At 42.9% G+C, this 17772-nt stretch overlaps 1 protein-coding gene across 7 annotated transcripts in view; it reads right to left on the bottom strand.

The window, feature by feature from the left end:
• LOC133446251 (VPS10 domain-containing receptor SorCS1-like) overlaps positions 1-17772 on the bottom strand; it is a 248106-nt gene that overhangs the window by 115069 nt on the left and 115265 nt on the right. For all 7 annotated transcript variants that reach the window (XR_009782821.1, XR_009782822.1, XR_009782820.1 and 4 more), the window contains exon 2: positions 15974-16041. Coding sequence is in view for 3 of the 7 variants with exons in the window: in XM_061724266.1 (XP_061580250.1) it covers positions 15974-16041 (68 nt within the window). In the remaining 4 variants the exon portion in view is untranslated. The remainder of the gene's footprint in view (positions 1-15973; positions 16042-17772) is intronic.

Raw genomic sequence — 17772 nt, 5'->3', positions numbered from 1 at the left:
TTATTGTGGAATAGAGGAGATTGCATTTCATCAATTAACCACTAGGGACTGGCTTCAAAAGTGACTCAATCTCTATTTTACGCCATGTGAAAACGTCTTTACGGGAGAAATAAACAGTTTGGGTCTCCATTGGTAGATTTCACATCCATGACTGTGAACTGTGAAGGCTGATTTGATTTATCGCATCAATTAAAATTATATTCTGATTTAAGCAAAGTAGGGGTCGTTGGTTCCACGTTTTTCTTTCCCTCTTTCTTTATTTAATTTTTTAAATAACCACCATAGACTGCATTGCAGTCACCGTGCCCCCAGAACAAGTAAATCATTTTAGCTAGTTTACAATTCCTTTGAATTTCTGTCTGAACTATGTCTAAAGACCTGGGAGAACTTTGTTATGTCCAATAGTCCTTGGAGACAGTGGTAATTTCAGATGTTCTTTTTACAATGAGAAGCGTCAGCTGAAATGAAGATGGATGGACAGATTCAGAATGAACATAAGGTGGGATGCCAGATAGTTGAGCAGGATCATAGGCATCATCGGTATGAGCTAAGCTAAGCTAAAGTAGCTAGTTTGTGGTGAAGGAAGTCAGGTGGGAGTGTCCCAACAAGTTGCAGTTCTTGCTTAAAGGCACTTCGTTTGTCCGGTTCCTTTATACAGCCTATGGTTATAGCTCCGGTGTTCAGTTCACCAGATATAAACCATCTTTGGCGTTGATAGGCTAAAGAGTGCCAGCTGTGGCCCTTTGGCTCATAGACAACACAGATGTGGACCATTTCTGCTGGGTATGTCGCTGAGCTCAGACGAGAACTCAAACAAGCTGCAGACAGGGGTCTTGTTTGGACCAAACCTTCTCTGTATGGAAATGATGGTGTTCTTGCAGAACATCTGGATGCACGTAACATTGACATTTCCCATCACAAATATGTGCATGTTCTCTGGTGGATCCGTTTGAAAAGGACGCAGGGAAGTATTTTGTATTGTATTGTATTTCTCGTCACCTGCTAGGAAATTGGTGTCCCCTACTTGAACCGCCACCTTATTGTGGTGGAGGGGTTTGTGTTGCCCGAATGATCCTGGTAGGGTCTCCCATGACAAGCAGGTCCTAGGTGACGTGCCAGACAAAGAGCGGTTCACAAGTTTATCATGGAAAAGAAAAAATCAAGGACCGTAACGTCGGTTACACCAATTACACCAATTTCATAACAGTAATTAAAACATAACAAACTCTTGGGACGTGTGTGTGTTAGTCGGACACACTTCTCACCCAGTTTAGTAGAAACAGAATCCTCCCAAAGGAGTAAGAGTTCCCAGAGTGTAAAACATGAGCTCCACTGCGATTAGCAGCAATCTCAATGGAGCATCAAGTGACTTCAAGTATAAATAAAACATCTTAAATTTCCCTAATTATTCATTAAGGCCAAGATAAACAGATGCCTACTTATGTCCTACTGGGGTTTCTAACCTTTTATAAAGAGCTTTGGCACTTGTACTCGTGATTGTATTGGAGGGCAGGTTTGATCGCGTTTCCCCTGCAGACCTCACTAGTGATTTGTGAAGCATTGCAGCTCTAGCAAAGAACATACAAATTTCATCCATCATCAAGGGCATCTCATTTACTGTGTTTGAACTGAATAAATGGTTTGAATCCCTTAAGAGAAATTATACTGACGAGGCATGAATTACTGAAGTCAAAGAAATGAATGAAAATCTGTTCACAAACTGTTCACAAATTTTCAGTGAATGTGGATTAAATCCGCAGATATCACCATGAATACGTTCGGGTGTTGCGTTCATGGCTTGACACCAACTGTGCCGATGATATCACATGCAGCATCACAGCAGTCTGAGGCAGCGTGGATGGAGACCTGCTGCCAAGAGTCCAACATCTGGGGTGCAGGCATGCTCCTTCACTGTCATATGGTCAGGATTACGTCATCTGTTATCAACAAGTCCGGCAGTATATCTACCCAGCTGCTGTCCTTCTGTCGTCAGTCTTCTGTCCCTCTGTATTATCCAGAAACAACGTGGAGAGAGGCCGGAGTCCAGAACATGCTCCTGCAACTACTTCTTGAAAAACTAGGGGCTGGCCTGGTTTCTGGCCTCCAGAGCTTCGGTTATGGCCTGTTATGACCCTGGATCACTTGTGTGTGTGTGTTTGTGTGTGTGTGTGTGTGTGTGTGTGTGTGTGTGTGTGTGTGTGTGTGTGTGTGTGTGTGTTTGTTTCTCCGCTTTGCATTCATGTGTGTGGGAGGGACACTGCTTCACAGTGTGTGGCTGGGACAGGTGGTACATGACTAGGGACTGTCTGCAGCCCATCACAAAGTTCACATTTAAAATTCAAAATAAACAAATGAAAACAACAATATGGATACCATAACAAATGAATATCCAGTTATCTAAATATTTGGCTCTAGCTCTGCGAAGAAGGTTATACTTCTGTCTCCATCCATCCCTCCTTTCATCCCTCACATTTCTGGCAATGCTTGAGGGGATGAAATGGTTCAAAGTTCTTCCTTTTAGGTCCTTATTTTTCTCCTGCTTAACGTACTTGACCTCTCGCCTTCAAATCATCTCCATTTGAGGTGTTTTTTCTGCTCATTAGCTGGTCTTTAGAAAGCTGAATCTGCTGCTTCCACACGTAAACACTTTTGCATTTTCATGGCTACGCATCTTAGGAAATATAAAAGTGTCAGCATTACCAGCAGACATCCTCCAGGCAGAGCTGCATCCAAACCATCAGTCTTTCCACCTTTCCTCTTACCTTGTCCTCTCTCTGCAGGAATGCCCTGAAAACTGTATAGTGGAGCAGTTGGGGTCTGTAATATGCCCCTGTAGCTAAAACATGATCCTGCTGAACCACACTTTTCTCAAGTGTCCCAAGTGTCCTTTCTTTTGTACCTCAGTTTTTTTTAGTTTTTTTTTTTATCCTATTTTTCTATTGTATTTATAACGGACTGCTTTTGACAACAACATTTCCCCTTGTGGATGAATGAAGTCATCATCTATCTATAATTTATCTTTCCCGTAGCATCTCATGAACTGCAGGAGGAAAGTCGGACCGTCTTATGTCCTATGAGAAACATCTTCTCAACTTTCCCCCCATCTCTGGTGGACGGCTATGGAAACAAATGTGTTTGCTTAAACCAGACTGTTGCATTTTAACATGGATACCAGTGGAGATGTACTTCCTTCTGGAGGCAGCGGCCCTGGTGGCCGGTACAGGGAATGCAAGGCTTTATTGTCCTCTTGGATGGGTTAAACACAAGTTTCAATTTTGGACTTTAAAAGTGCATTCTACTATCATAAGTGTTTATATTCATGATGTGGTAAAGTGGTGAACAGATTTAAGAACCAGTGACATTTGTCCTGATGGGAGCTAAAGCCGCCGCCCTCCAATCAACATATAACTTTCATATGGTTTTCTGACGGAAGTGGGAAGCAGGGACGCTTCATCGTCTCAACTTAGGACCATCCTCTTCGAAGTGATGAAATATAAAAGTGTGGCATTTGTGTTTGGTTTGGATTTTAGCATCTGAGACCGTCTGTGAGAGTTCAGGCTACATTTCTGAGCTGTCGAGTGTGATTTTTTGTGAGAGACCCAATCAAGGAGCCATTATAACTTTACATGACGATAGAGGAAAAGCCTAAAGCATGCAAATTGTAAAAACGCAGCAGAGAAGCTCGTGTGACTTCAAATAAAGCAATCTCTCACATCCACTGATGTGTCATTGTTCACACAGCCGTTAAATCCAGACTGCAGTCTTGTTTGAAGGATCACAGTTTTCAGAGAGCGTCACACTTCGAGTTTACAAGCGGCCGTGACTGTACAGAAATATTCATAGAATGTGATCAATTTCCTTCCTTTCAGTAATCCTCTAAGAGGTACTCCTGGACCGGTTACCATGGCGAGGAAATGCATTCCATGTGATGGATCAATCTGGCATCATTTATCCGAAACCATCAAAGTTTAGCTTCCCCGGACAATGACATCATCGGCAATTGATCGGCTCCTGTCACGGAATAACCTGATTTAGAGCCCAGTGACGTATTTTCAGTGTTGCAGCTACTCTGAACGTGAAGCGGTAAAATAGGCTGATCCGAAGAAGATGAACGTTGCATTATGGGAGAAATTATGGTTTCTCAAGGACGAGAACTCGGAGGGAGACTCGTCCGTCATGTCAGCAGGTTCAGCAGTCAAATGTGGGTGTATGAGATGAAGCAGCGCCAAAGACTAAACTCATTCACATTTATTCTTTCATGTTTACTCAATTATGAATATTTGTCTGTACTTTCAAAATATGGAGTTTGAATATAAATTTTACCATTCTTTTCTTTCATTTTCTCCTCTTTGATACAAAGAATTATTCTAGTTCTTCTGGATCTGACCTTCATTTCATCAAATAGCAAAAAAATCTGATTTCTTCGTCATTTGGGCTGTTTTGATCGACAAAAGAAAATTAGATCTGAGCAAAATCTGGGTCACATGTGCCTACAATGTGAACGTAGGAGATTCTTGGGTCTGACTTCCTGTTACAGTGACCTGTCGGATGGATGGATGGATGGATGGATGGATGGATGGATGGATGGATGGTAAAAAAATCAATATTCCGAAAAAACTGATCCCTGAAATAATGTGAAAGTGACGAAGGTAATAAATAAAGATTTACTGAACGGCGACTAATGATGTGATTCAACAGCATCATTTCCCAGAACAAATAACAGAAACTGACCTGGATCAATTAGCTGTCTCCCTAGAGAAGATGCTAAATAATGTGACTATAGTGATATGTTGAATTGAAGTGTGTCTTGTAATGAACATCTCTGGTGTCCTTTGTCAGTCTGACCATTTAAAAGTGGTCTCTCTCCAAGGATCCATCATAGATGATTGCTTACTCTAATGGGGTCCATCATTTTCTCTTCCATATTTCCATATCTGTTTTATTGTCTTTTGATTTATCTTGTCAGAGCACACTTTACTCACCTTTGTGTCTCTGCTGTAATTCCTTAGGCAGTGTGAGGATGTTAGTGGATAAAAGTCACCTCCAGTTGGGGGGTTAAACCTCTCCTCTCCTGGATAGCCCCTCAGACAGTTTTATCACGCTTGTCCCACTGGGACGAGACCCCAGGGAAGACCCAGGACATGATGGAGGGACTATGTCTCTGCAGAGAGGGAGGTCTGAGCTACCCTGCTTAGACTACTGCCCCCGTGACCTGACCTCGGATAAACGGGGGAAGATGGATGGAGGTTAGGGATGGGCGGTATGAACTAAAAAATGTATCACGATAATTTCTGGCATTTATCCCGATAACGATAAAAATGACGATAAAAACATACCAATTCAACTCCACCTTTTTAACTATAAATCTTTCTTTCTTTCTTTCTTTCTTTCTTTCTTTCTTTCTTTCTTTCTTTCTTTCTTTCTTTCTTTCTTTCTTTCTTTCTTTCTTTCTTTCCTCCTGCTCTCTCCTTCCTCTTTTCTCCCTCCCTCCCTCCCGTCCGTCCTTCCTTCCTTCCTTCCTTCCTTCCTTCCTTCCTTCCTTCCTTCCTTCCTTCCTTCCTTCCTTCCTTCCTTCCTCTTTTCTTCCTTCCTTCCTTCCTTCCTTCCTTCCTTCCTTCCTTCCTTCCTTCCTTCCTCCCTCCCTCCCTCCCTCCCGTCCGTCCGTCCGTCCGTCCGTCCTTCCTTCCTTCCTTCCTTCCTTCCTTCCTTCCTTCCTTCCTTCCTTCCTTCCTTCCTTCCTTCCTTCCTTCCTTCCACTTTTCTCCTTTCCTTCCTTCCTTCCTTCCTTCCTTCCTTCCTTCCTTCCTTCCTTCCTTCCTTCCTTCCTTCCTTCCTTCCTTCCTTCCTTCCTCCCTCCCTCTTTTCTCCCTTCCTTCCTTCCTTCCTTCCTTCCTTCCTTCCTTCCTTCCTTCCTTCCTTCCTCCCTCCCTCCCTCCCTCCCTCCCTCCCTCCCGTCCGTCCGTCCGTCCGTCCGTCCGTCCGTCCGTCCGTCCGTCCGTCCTTCCTTCCTTCCTTCCTTCCTTCCTTCCTTCCTTCCTTCCTTCCTTCCTTCCTTCCTTCCTTCCTTCCTTCCTTCCTTCCTTCCTTCCTTCCTTCCTTCCTCCCTCTTTTCTCCCTTCCTTCCTTCCTTCCTTCCTTCCTTCCTTCCTTCCTTCCTTCCTTCCTTCCTTCCTTCCTTCCTTCCTTCCTTCCTTCCTTCCTTCACGTACGTTGTGCATGGATTTAACACAGAATCATAAATCAGTTTTACACAAAAACATCATCAACAGGAATTTATCATTTTTACCGCAAGATGACAAATTCTTACCGTGGGGAATTTTTTTGACGGTTTATGGTGAACGGTAAAATATCGCCCATTCCTAATGGTCGATGGATGGATGGATGGATGGATGGATGGATGGATGGATGGATGGATGGATGGATGGATGGATGGATGGATGGATGGATGGATGGATGGATGGATGGATGGATGGATGGATGGATGGATGGATGGATGGATGGATGGATGGATGGATGGATGGATGGATGGATGGATAGGGGATTAAACAGGAGACATAACAGTCTGAGGAGTCAAGACTGAGTGAGCTGTATTCCTGCAACGTGTCAACGAGGAAACTGGATCTGGTCTTGCAGGAAGCACATCTGAACTCCACACGTGAACTTGCACTCACACTCACAGAGAGTCTCAAACCTCCTTAATTCAAAGCCCTGAAACAAGTAATTTTCCATCTAGCTGCTTGTTAAAAGGCTTATTAGAGAGTTTCAGCTATAACTTCCAGACTCTACCGCGTCGATAGGCCGCTACGAGACAGCGTTTCCTTTCTCCGTAGGGAATTTCATTAATCACGGTTTCAGAGATGGGAGCCGCGTACATCTGATAGTAGTTAACTGCACGAGTGTGCGGAAAACACCAGCAGCACTGCTTCAGACCCTGGACAAGCAGCTGCTGCGTTGAGAGCTTCGAGATGAATTAATGAAAATTGGCACGCTCACGCTGTCTGTCTTCTGATTACCAAGTTAAATGATAGCCTTTCTTCCATCCTAGATGCCTTTCCATCACAGCCTCGCTCGGCACGTTTGGAAGCACAGCTCCGCTCTACAAGGACAGTCAGATAGTTTTTGCTGAAGAGCATAAGAGAAGCGTCAAGCAGCCCTGTGAGCCGAGGTAATCATCTCATAGACAGAAGATTCCTTTAATTTTTAATTATCAACCATAAGTCATACTCGCGGCAGCCTGTTCAGTCTTTATTCTTCCATTTCTTCAAGAACGCTGGTGTTAATTCTTAGAAAGATTACTTACACAAAATTAAGTGATATACGCTTCATAGGAACACTGGGCCTTCAGAGATCCATAACCTTTACGACTGCCTTCATTCTTTGTGCCATAGATTCAACAGGCTGTTGGACACGTTGCTCAGAGACCGTGGTCCATATTTGACATGACACCATCAAGAGCGGAACGATAGTCTCACAATATCATAAAAGATGAGCGATTATCGGGTTGTCACGTGACACGAGAGTGAGCCAGCACTCAATTGTTTTATCCAGTCTATGGGCTAGATGGATCAGTCTGAAACTGGATCAGCTGAAACTCCAGAGAAGAAATGGCCCATCCATACTGCAGGATTATGGGTTTTTACCAGAGGTGTCAAGTAACGAAGTACAAATACTTTGTTACCTTACTTAAAGGAGCTTGAGGCAGGATTGAGGCAGAATTTATGAAAAGAATTCGTATACGTTTTAAGTTTTCTAGTAATAATGTCAGATGAAGCGTTCCAAACCAAAAAGAATGATCCCTCTAGTGCATCTCTCCTTTGCCTTGAACAGGCTGTGTGCTGCAAAATGTGCTGCAATTCGGTCCCGAATTTCCAGCGCTGGGCTGCGGATGTGACGTCACATGACGCTGCATGCAGGTTCTCCCCGTTCTCCCGTGCCGGCTTCACTGTTGGCTGCAGTACCCCCAACGGCCGTCGTGGTGAAGGGTGGCGCTAGAGAGTCTCATTTCTTAAAAGGAGCCTCAAGCTCCTTTAAGTAGAAATTTTGATTATCTATACTTCACTGGAGTAATCATTTTTCAGACGACTTTTTACTTTTACTCCTTACATTTTCACACAATTATCTGTACTTTTTACTCCTTACATTTTAAAAACAGCCTCGTTACTCTATTTCATTTCGGCCTTTAAAAAAAAACTATCCAGTTAAATTGCTCCATCCGGATAGAGTGAATTTGGTTGTGGTTGTTTCAGATGTTCTTGTCCAGTTTTGTTCTTACGTCCGTTCCCTCAGATTCCTGCAACTAAACTTGGATGTACATTCCAATAAAGGTTAGGATAAATGATAACATGCTTCTGAAGTTTGACTTTTTGCACCATTACAATACTTATAGGCAACTAGTCATCATATCTGCTGCTCTCTGAAACACATGTTAATGCTCAATAGTACACATTTATGGTTCTATAATATATTTACATTATACTAAGATGCATTCATTTTCAATGGCTTTAGTCCTTAATGGCTTTTTTCCCCGTTACATTACTTTTACTTTTACACTTTAAGTAGTTTTGAAACCAGTACTTTTATACTTTTACTTGAGTAAAAAGCTTGAGTTGATACTTCAACTTCTACAGGAGTATTTTTAAACTCTAGTATCTATACTTCTACCTGAGTAATGAATGTGAATACTGAAGACACCTCTGGTTTTTACAAAAGGAAGATGCAACGTCAGGTGTTCAAAGCTATCCGTGCTAACGTTGCTACCTCAGGAGTAAAAATACAAACTTGTTCCAGCATGTTAAAAACTACAAACACCACAGCCATGTTTTAGCCATGTGAGGCTAAAATGTTGAGCGTTAGAGCGCCAGAAAAGCAAAAGACGGGGATCATCACCCAAAATGTTTAAGATGCTTAAGAGCGCAGTTTAAAACGGCACATTAAAATCCCTGTCAACAACGGCGTTCTTAGCTAAAGGTGTGGTTCCAGCTCGGTGACCAAGCCTGGGTTCATGACATTCATAAACAATACAGGGGCTGCATTTTTCAATGAAACTCCTTGATGGTTCTTTTTTCACGGTGGGATATTAATGACTACAGTTTTTACTTCGTGCGAGTCAGAGATGTCGTCACTTGTCAGTCTGATTAAACCAGTAACACCACCGGATCTGTTTTAAATGTCTTTTAGCTTTTTGGTGAGTTTAACTGTCCCACTTTGAGATGGAGCAGGAGCATCTCTGCTAACACTGAAGTTAGTATCTGAATCACCACAAGACCAAAGAACTGTTCCACCGCTTTTTAGAGGAACCAGGCCTTAGACCAGAACCAGTTCAGAAGCCACGGCACTTAAACTGTTCAAACCAAGATTAAATCAAATCTGGGACACTTTCAATTTATTTTTTTATTTGATTTGTGAAAATTAATAATAAATAAATTTCACTGTTTTCATTGGTCCCAGTATTACATATTTTGTCAAATCTGATTAAAAAACTCTATATATATATATCGGTGTGTATATATATATATATATATATATATATATATATATATATATATATATATATATATATATATATATATATACATATATATATATATATATATATAAAGATGTACTCTCTCAAATTGTTTTGTCAGTTTAAACTTGTTGGTTGGTGGCGCTGAAGTAATCTGGTTAAAACATCTAATAAACCATTAGTTATATTATTATTAGTCTGTATATTGTATTTACTAGCTAAATTAAGATATGCAAGACTTAAAACAAAATGGCCTAATCTTTGGAAGAAAATGTTATATTAAATGTATATAATATTGTGTTAGTATTAAAATCATCCATTACGTTTTATTGAATGAAACTGTGAAATCGCAATATTCTGAAAAATAATAATATCGCAGTTAGATTATCTTCCAAAATCGTTCAGTTCTAACATCATCCACATGTCAGCTGCACATCCATCTCTGTTGGTGACTGTGGACGTGATCGCAGACGGCTAAACTGTGGTCATAAAGGGTGGACATGGTCAGCAACAATGCTCAGGTTGGCTGTGGCATTAAAACAATGCCCCTCCTGGTACTAAAGTGAGCCAAGAACCCAATCCCCTACACCATGATACTCCCACCGTCAGCCTGACCCATTAACGCGAGGCACCATGAGTCCATGTTTCCATGTTCAGAAATTGGTTAAAAATACATTTTAAATACAACTAATAACGACATTAAAGCTATCTTCCCCAAGTCACAGGAAACATCTTTCTACGGCCTACGTCTGCTAAACAAGCCCCAACATAGGGACAGCCAATCAATGTCCACTTCAAGATGCAACGTACCATTGTCTTCCAGCCCACCTCACACACACAGATTTCACAATAAAGGCAACTCGCAAACAGAAACATTAAAGTTAGAGATTAAAAAATAGATTAAGCAATTAAAAAACATAACATGCTAAATATGCCTGTAATTAATTAATCGCAATTAATGCACTAATTTGACACCCCTAAAAAGTTATTTGAAGCCATACATTTATTAATAACTGGGACCATGGATTGGGTAGCACGGCGGCTTGGTTGTTACCACTGTTGCCTCACAGCAACAGGGATCCTGGGTTGAATCTCGGCAGGGAGTTTTATTTGTGGAGTTTATTCTCCCTGTGCATGTGTGGGTTTTCTCCAGGTATTTCAGCTTACTTCCACAGTCCAAAAACACCTAGGAATCCCTGCATTTTGCTGCATTGATCCTATTGCATGCGCAACTGGTGACAACCGGTTGGCCTGTGGCCTGGTGGCGAGCTGGCAGCGCTGCTGGCGAGTTGGCGAGCTGGCAGCGCAACCCAGAAAGCCTTGAAGGCTTTCTGGGTTGCGATTGGCGTCCAACTGTATTTGCTGATGGCTGCTCTGCCTGAACTACCCGGCTGGGCTGTGACTATGTTCGCGATGGAGGAGGGTTCCAAATGTTGGTTGGGTAGCAGCAGATTCAATTATAAAGTTATCTCATGTTCATGGGCTAATTGGAGCTAAGGTAAGTTAAAATAGGCAGCTTGTAGTAAGCAAGTCCAAGTTGGCGGGTTGTATCTGACCGCAAGGCCTGTTTGCTCCACTCATTTGCCCATTTTTGGATTAGCAAGGGTTGGGTGAAGTGAGTTCCTGCCAACAAAGCGTCCCCAGTAGACCTAAACAAGTAACTTCAACTTTATAAATCTTCAGGTGACATCATAACAGGTGTGTACAGTTATCTTCACACAGTCTGTGTCCTGGTGTCCACTGAGGACATGTACGACATTTCTGAAAATTAAACCAAATCGTTCAGCCTCACACTCCTGCCAGGTGAGCAATCACAGAAATCACAGCCATCAATAATAGATGAGTCAGTGATGTATCTTGGATTTGACGGTATCACTTGGGACAAATGAAGCTGGGCCATTAGAACTTCGACCATTTCACATCTTAGCTGTGGTTCAGTAAGTCTCTAAGCAAAGCCAATCAAATCAAAAGCAGAAAACAAACAACTGACTTTGGTGATGCTTTATGTGTCAATCACTACTTACAGAAGAGCAAATGTGATGTTTACTTCATAAGAAGCGGTGATGGATAGCTTGGCACATTCATGCACATCACTTGATGGGAGCACAAGTTTCAAGCTGTTACCTCATGCAGCTATTTGTTTCCGCAGCAGGCAGTGATGCCTAATTTAGCATTCAAACTCTCCCCCGAGGAACGCTGAACTCTCCCCGATCAGAATTCAGTTATCCATTCCTTTGCTCTTCTGTCTGCCTTCCTGGCTGTAAACTGTCCACTCATGTCCTGCACTCTCATTAGAATGTTCCCTCACTCAAGATCTGCATCATCTGCTCAGGCATCTGTCTTTCCATCAAGCTTTCCCGTGTGGACCCTCCATCAGCCGTCCATTACTGGAGGCCCCGCTTTCTCAGGGCGTCACATTTGTAACACGGTTAGTGGAGCATCAGCCGGAGAGAGGCATCATTGCGAGGGTAGAGCCGTAGCATCATGTGAGACATGAAGCATCGGCCTCACTCGATCGTCTCCGAGCTAAGTGCAGTCATATAACGGAACATTTACTATGGCTGTGGGAGAGCTGACGCCTCGAGGCAGCCTCGGAGGAAAAGGACAAGAGAGGAATGTTTGAAATACTTTCCTCAAGCCTGTAACCTGTCAAGTTTATTATGTCAAATTCCACTAGAGAAGTCTTCAAAAAGGTGCTTAGCTGAAGATGAACTGGCTGACTCGGTTGATGTGTCGCCACAGTCTAGGGCTTTGTTTTGTTCTCATCTCTCAAACCTGCTTTTACCATACCGGCCCTTGCGGACCCTGAGATCCTCCGGTACTGGTCTTTTATCTGTTCCCAACGTTAGAACCAAAACCTTTGGTGAAACCTCATTCCACTTTTATGGCCCACGCCTGTGGAACAGCCTGCCGGAGGAACTCAGGGCCGCAGAGACTGTCCATGCTTTTAAAGGCTGGCTCAAGACTCACCTTTTTCATTTTTAACTGAGTCCCCTTTTACTTGTTTAACACTACTTATTTGTTATTTTATGTCATTTTATTGTTTTGGTCTATCGGTGCTCAGCCATACTCCATTTTTATCACAAGGGTGGGGGTTGCCTGGGGTGTATGCATCTGTATAGTATGCTGTGTGTATGTGTGTGTGTTGTATGAATGAGGGTACGGGGAGTGGGGGTGTCAAGGGGGATTGTTAATTTTCTCTTTTTAATGTAAAGCACTTTGTGTTGCATTTTATCTGCATGAAAGGTGCTATATAAATAAATAAAGTATAAGTTTAAGTTTGTTAGTACAGAAAAACAGTGCTCTTGAAATATGTCACTTAAAGTTCAAGTCTGTGTTTCCTCATTCCTCTGATTGTGTTTATAAATATCATCTAAACTCACTGCTGGGAGTGGAGGTTGGCAGTTGGCCTGCACAATTCCACCGGCCTAGCCGTGTGGCAACAAAAGGAACTTGACTTGACTTGAACTTGACTTGAACTTGACTTGAACTTGACTTGAACTTGACTTCAACATCCACGCAGAGAAGTGCCTTTAAACTGGCTCAGATGCTCAGGGTGGATCTCCATGTGTTCGGTCCATTCCTCCAGACAGCTGCTGGAGCTGAGACCAGTTTGTGGGCCTTTTTGCTTGCACATGCCTTTGAAGTGCAGGAGACATATTTTGTACATCACTGAAGTCAGAACTTTGGGATGTGTGCTCCAAAACAGTCTCTTTGTTGTCCTTTGGCCCCTTAACAACTAACTTCTATGTATTGGGATCATTGTCTCATTTAGCTTTTTTGCTCAACATGTTGCTCATGTTTATTCATGTAGTCGTTCCCCATGTTGCCGTCTACTGTGTGAAGTGCATTTGTCCATAGTGCAGCAGGTCTTCCATCCTCACATCAGCAAAAATCCGCCAGAGTAACTTTAGATCACCGTTCTGGTGGTATCTTGCAACAAATGTGCATCGCATATGACACATGATGTCTCACATCAAAGATGAAGCTAAGTTACAGAGCTAAAGCTGACAACATGGCAGCAACTCGAGAAAATAGTGATGGAAGAGGAGAAGATGATGGAGTAAAGACACCAAACTGGAGAAATTTGGGACATTGTTAACCTCCACGCCAGCAGGCCTCCCCACCAGGGGTGGACTGGCCATCGGGCATACCGGGCATTTGCCCGGTGGGCCGATGGGGATGTTGGGCCGGGCTGGGCCAAAAAAAAAAAAAAAAAATTTTTTTTTTTTTTTTTTTTTTTTTTTTTTTGGCCCGGGCAGGCCTATCGGCCCATTTGATTTTTTTTTTTACCTGACAACAACTGGTACCACTGGCCGATTGGTTATGATGAGTTTGTTTGATTGGTTATGGGCTGGAGTCAGGGCCGCCGCAAGGGGTGTGCGAACCGTGCGACCACACGGGGCCTCGCGACCCAAGGGGGCCTCGCGACCCAAGGGGGCCTCGCGACCCAAGGGGGCCTCGCGACCCAAGGGGGCCTCGCGCTATGGGCCGTTTTTTTTTTTCAAAATTTTTTCGTTTTTTCCCTTATAAATATCAACAGTCACGTTCCATTACAGACCTAAATGTGTACTAGTCTGTGCATATCAATAAATATATGTGCAATGATGCGCGTGTCTGTTGTTCAACACAACTGATCAGACCAAGCGCAGACACAAGCTAGTCTGATCCAGACGGTGGAGTTGGAACAAACTGTCACACAATGTCGAGAGAACGAGACAGGATCAGGAAATTTCCATCAGGGGATGAAAAAAGAAAAAAACTAAAGAAAATGGAAGAGTTTAATGTCTCTCTGAAAGGCTCGTTTGATAAATTTGTTACAAAAATCACCGATCCGACCGGGTCTCAAGCAGCCGTGGGGCCCCGCGTCGAGGCAAGCCAAATGATGATGAGGCAGGGGAAGGTATCCAGTATTTTGCTAATTGGAGAGTTAAAATTGCACATATAGACACCCGATCCGACCCGAAAAACCCAAAAAATTAAAAATTAAAATGCCCTTTTAATTTGATTAAAAAGGGCCCCCCCCGGCCATTCCACACAGGCATGTGTGAGCATCCCTTCATGATAAACAGAGGGGGAACGCATTCTGACAGCAGTATTTCACCCTGTCAGAATGCGTTCCCCCTGTTTAAAATGGGTTAATATATCATTGTAGATATCTGAAATGTTCTTTTTGACTAGGAAGAATTGAATTACAGATATCTGCAACACATATCCAGTCTAGCTATTAAATGTTAAAACAGCTTACCATACAAGTTTGCTGGTCTACTTAGAAACAGTACTAAGTACATCTATAACGGGACTGGTGGTGTAGGTTTAGGTTTATTAGACAAGAATATACACACCAACAAGACAGTGTACAAGCGGTGTCACAAGAACGTTTGTTTTCATTCATAGGCTTCATTTTCTTTCCATCAATACCTGGTGGGCCGGTCTAGGCTCAAAATGCCCGGGCCGATTTTTTGTCCCAGTCCAGCTCTGCTCCCCACTGAGCTAAAAAATCTAACAAAAAACACTCCTGTAGGCAATTTAGCTGACCCAGGGTGGGGGTAGATGCATGACCTGGGTTGGTCTGAGTTCAGAGGGCCAATCTGCAGATCCACAAAGCACAAAGTTGATTTGGGAAAACATCTCCAGAAGCTCCTGGCACAACTGCTCCTTCAAAGCTTTTTTATAGTTTTAATCAGTTGTTCACCTCTTAAAAAGACAGCCAGACGTCCTGAAGATGTTAGAATATGACAGTTTGAGACAACCTAGAACCTTTGACAGTCAGGAAAAGCAAAGAAAAGTGTGATCATGCCTTTCTACTGACGACATAACGCTCAATTAGCTCACCGAGACATATCAAAATAATCTCACCGCAGCTAATTTTTCAACACCGTTTGGGCAGCTGTCTGTCAAAGTCTTTTCATTCTTTCAGTAATTTCCGATTTCAGTGAGTTTGACCTTTTATTCATTCACATCCTTCCATTCAGTGAGGTCATTACAGCAATCAGTAATGAAAAGTGCACATGTTCTGTTTTCGAGACGCCGGTTCAGCCATGTTTTTTTCCTAAAGGGCATTTACCAAAATGACATCAGAACCCAGATCTGAGAGAGATGCTTCCAACAAGGCTACACAGCTTCAGTCCGGTGGAGGTAATTTGCTGGATAACACCGCCAGCAATCATGTGGGGCGTTCCTGGTGGCCTCAGGCATTGAAACCAGATCATGGCAGCGCTGCCCAGGAATGTCATTTGACAAATCTTTCTCTTACTGTGCCTCCCCCCAAAACAAACCTGGGCGTGTATGATTAATTGACATTAAAAGATCCTTGAGAGTTTCTGAATGGTTTTTTGCTTCAAGCAGAGCTTGAAACAGTTGAAACCACAGGGATTAAAGATATCAGAAATGTGCAGCGCCACAATCCCCTCAAACCTCAGAGCCGCTTCGGGCTGTTCATGACCTCGTGTCGTGTGATAAGCTTACCTCCATAATGAACTCTCAGTCACGCTGTTCAGGTTGAAGTCAAACAATTTGGTCAGCATGAGAATCACCTGCAAAACAAGACAAGCACTGCCGTCAGGACAAAAGCTATTAAAGGATAAGCAGCAACAATCACAGAAACTCCTTTGGTCTGTTGTGCTCTGTGTCGGTCACTTTCTTTTCATTCGACTGTAGTCTGATGGAGAGATCTTAACAGGTCTCTGTGGATCCTAGGAACAGGTTTGGCCTGAAACCTAAAAAGGTTGATGCAGTTATGGTCTTATTTTCAGAATCTGAATCTTTATTTATCAAGTTTGCAGGTACAAATGAGATATTTGGCGTAAAAGACATGGCTGTCTGTATGCAGAGGACAAACTGCAGAATTCAAATTTAAACAGGATGTACACATCTTAATTAAAAAAAAACCCTCCAAGCTACAACAACCACTGACCAGTAAATGTTAATACGCCTCTACATTTCACCCAAAGTGGTAGAAATGGACATGCCTGGTCAGAGGCTGGAATCACATTCACGTCACCTCTGCTTGCCTGCAGTGGTATCAGGGTCGGCTCCCTCCTACCCCACCTCAGTCCAGGTGTTACCAAATTCTGAACCACATGACAACTGCTATCAGAGACGTGATGACAGGGCCACCGCAAGGGGTGTGCGAACTGTGCGACCGCACGGGGCCTCGCGCCCCAGGCGGCCTCGCACTATGGGCCGTTTTTTTTTTTTTTTTTTTTCAAATTTGTTTTTTTTTCAATTTTTTTTTTCGTTTTTTTTCGTTTTTTCCCTTATAAATATCAACAGTCACATTCCATTACAGACCTAAATGTGTACTAGTCTGTGCATATCAATAAATATATGTGCAATGATGTGCATGTCTGTTGTTCAATACAACTGATCAGACCAAGCGCAGACACAAGCTGCTCTGATCCAGACGGGTGGAGTTGGAACAAACTGTCACACAACGTTGAGAGAACGAGACAGATTCAGGAAATTTCCATCAGGGGATGAAAAAAGAAAAAAACTGAAGAAAATGGAAGAGTTTAATGCCTCTCTGAAAGGCTCGTTTGATAAATTTGTTACAAAAATCACGATCCGACCGGGTCTCAAGCAGCCGTGGGGCCCCGCGTCGAGGCAAGCCAAATGATGATGAGGCAGGGGAAGGTATCCAGTATTTTGCTAATTGGAGAGTTAAAATTGCGCATATAGACACCCGATCCGACCCGAAAAACCCAAAAATTTCAGTTCAAACTGTCCAGGTTGTTTCTGACCCTGGAACAGTTCCAGGTCCTGGTGGGAGGCAGGTCAGTCCCAGCTGTCTTTTCTGCACGTCTCACTGTTCGTTGAAATCTGTTGTGTTGTGGCGTCCCACTTATGTCAAAAGTTGAGGGCACAAAAAACTCCTCACAGGCAAGTTCATGAATAGAACATCGTCATAAGCAGGTTCACTCAGACATTCAGAAATTGTGCTGCTTTCCCTCAAAACTCTGCCCTCGCATGCAAAAAAACCCTACTTGCTTGCAAACGTTTCCTTCTCCGTGACAAAGCAGAATCAACACACTCAAATGTCCTTTGCTTCTCTTTGTTCTAAACAGTTTCCTCTGGCCTCACATAGGGATGTTAACAATTAATCGATTTTCGATTAATTGCCGTTATGAAATTACCCGACTAAAATTAACGATTACAATTAATCTATTTATTTTTTTCGTTTAATTTCACCAACTGGTATTACGCCCGGACCACATTTAATGCGACACAACGCGCTGCGCCGCGCACATAAAGTTAGAAGAAAGAGA

This window comes from Cololabis saira, chromosome 1, assembly GCF_033807715.1.
Source record: "Cololabis saira isolate AMF1-May2022 chromosome 1, fColSai1.1, whole genome shotgun sequence".
Lineage (NCBI taxonomy): Eukaryota > Metazoa > Chordata > Actinopteri > Beloniformes > Belonidae > Cololabis > Cololabis saira.
This window is presented reverse-complemented; position numbering and strand designations above follow the sequence as displayed.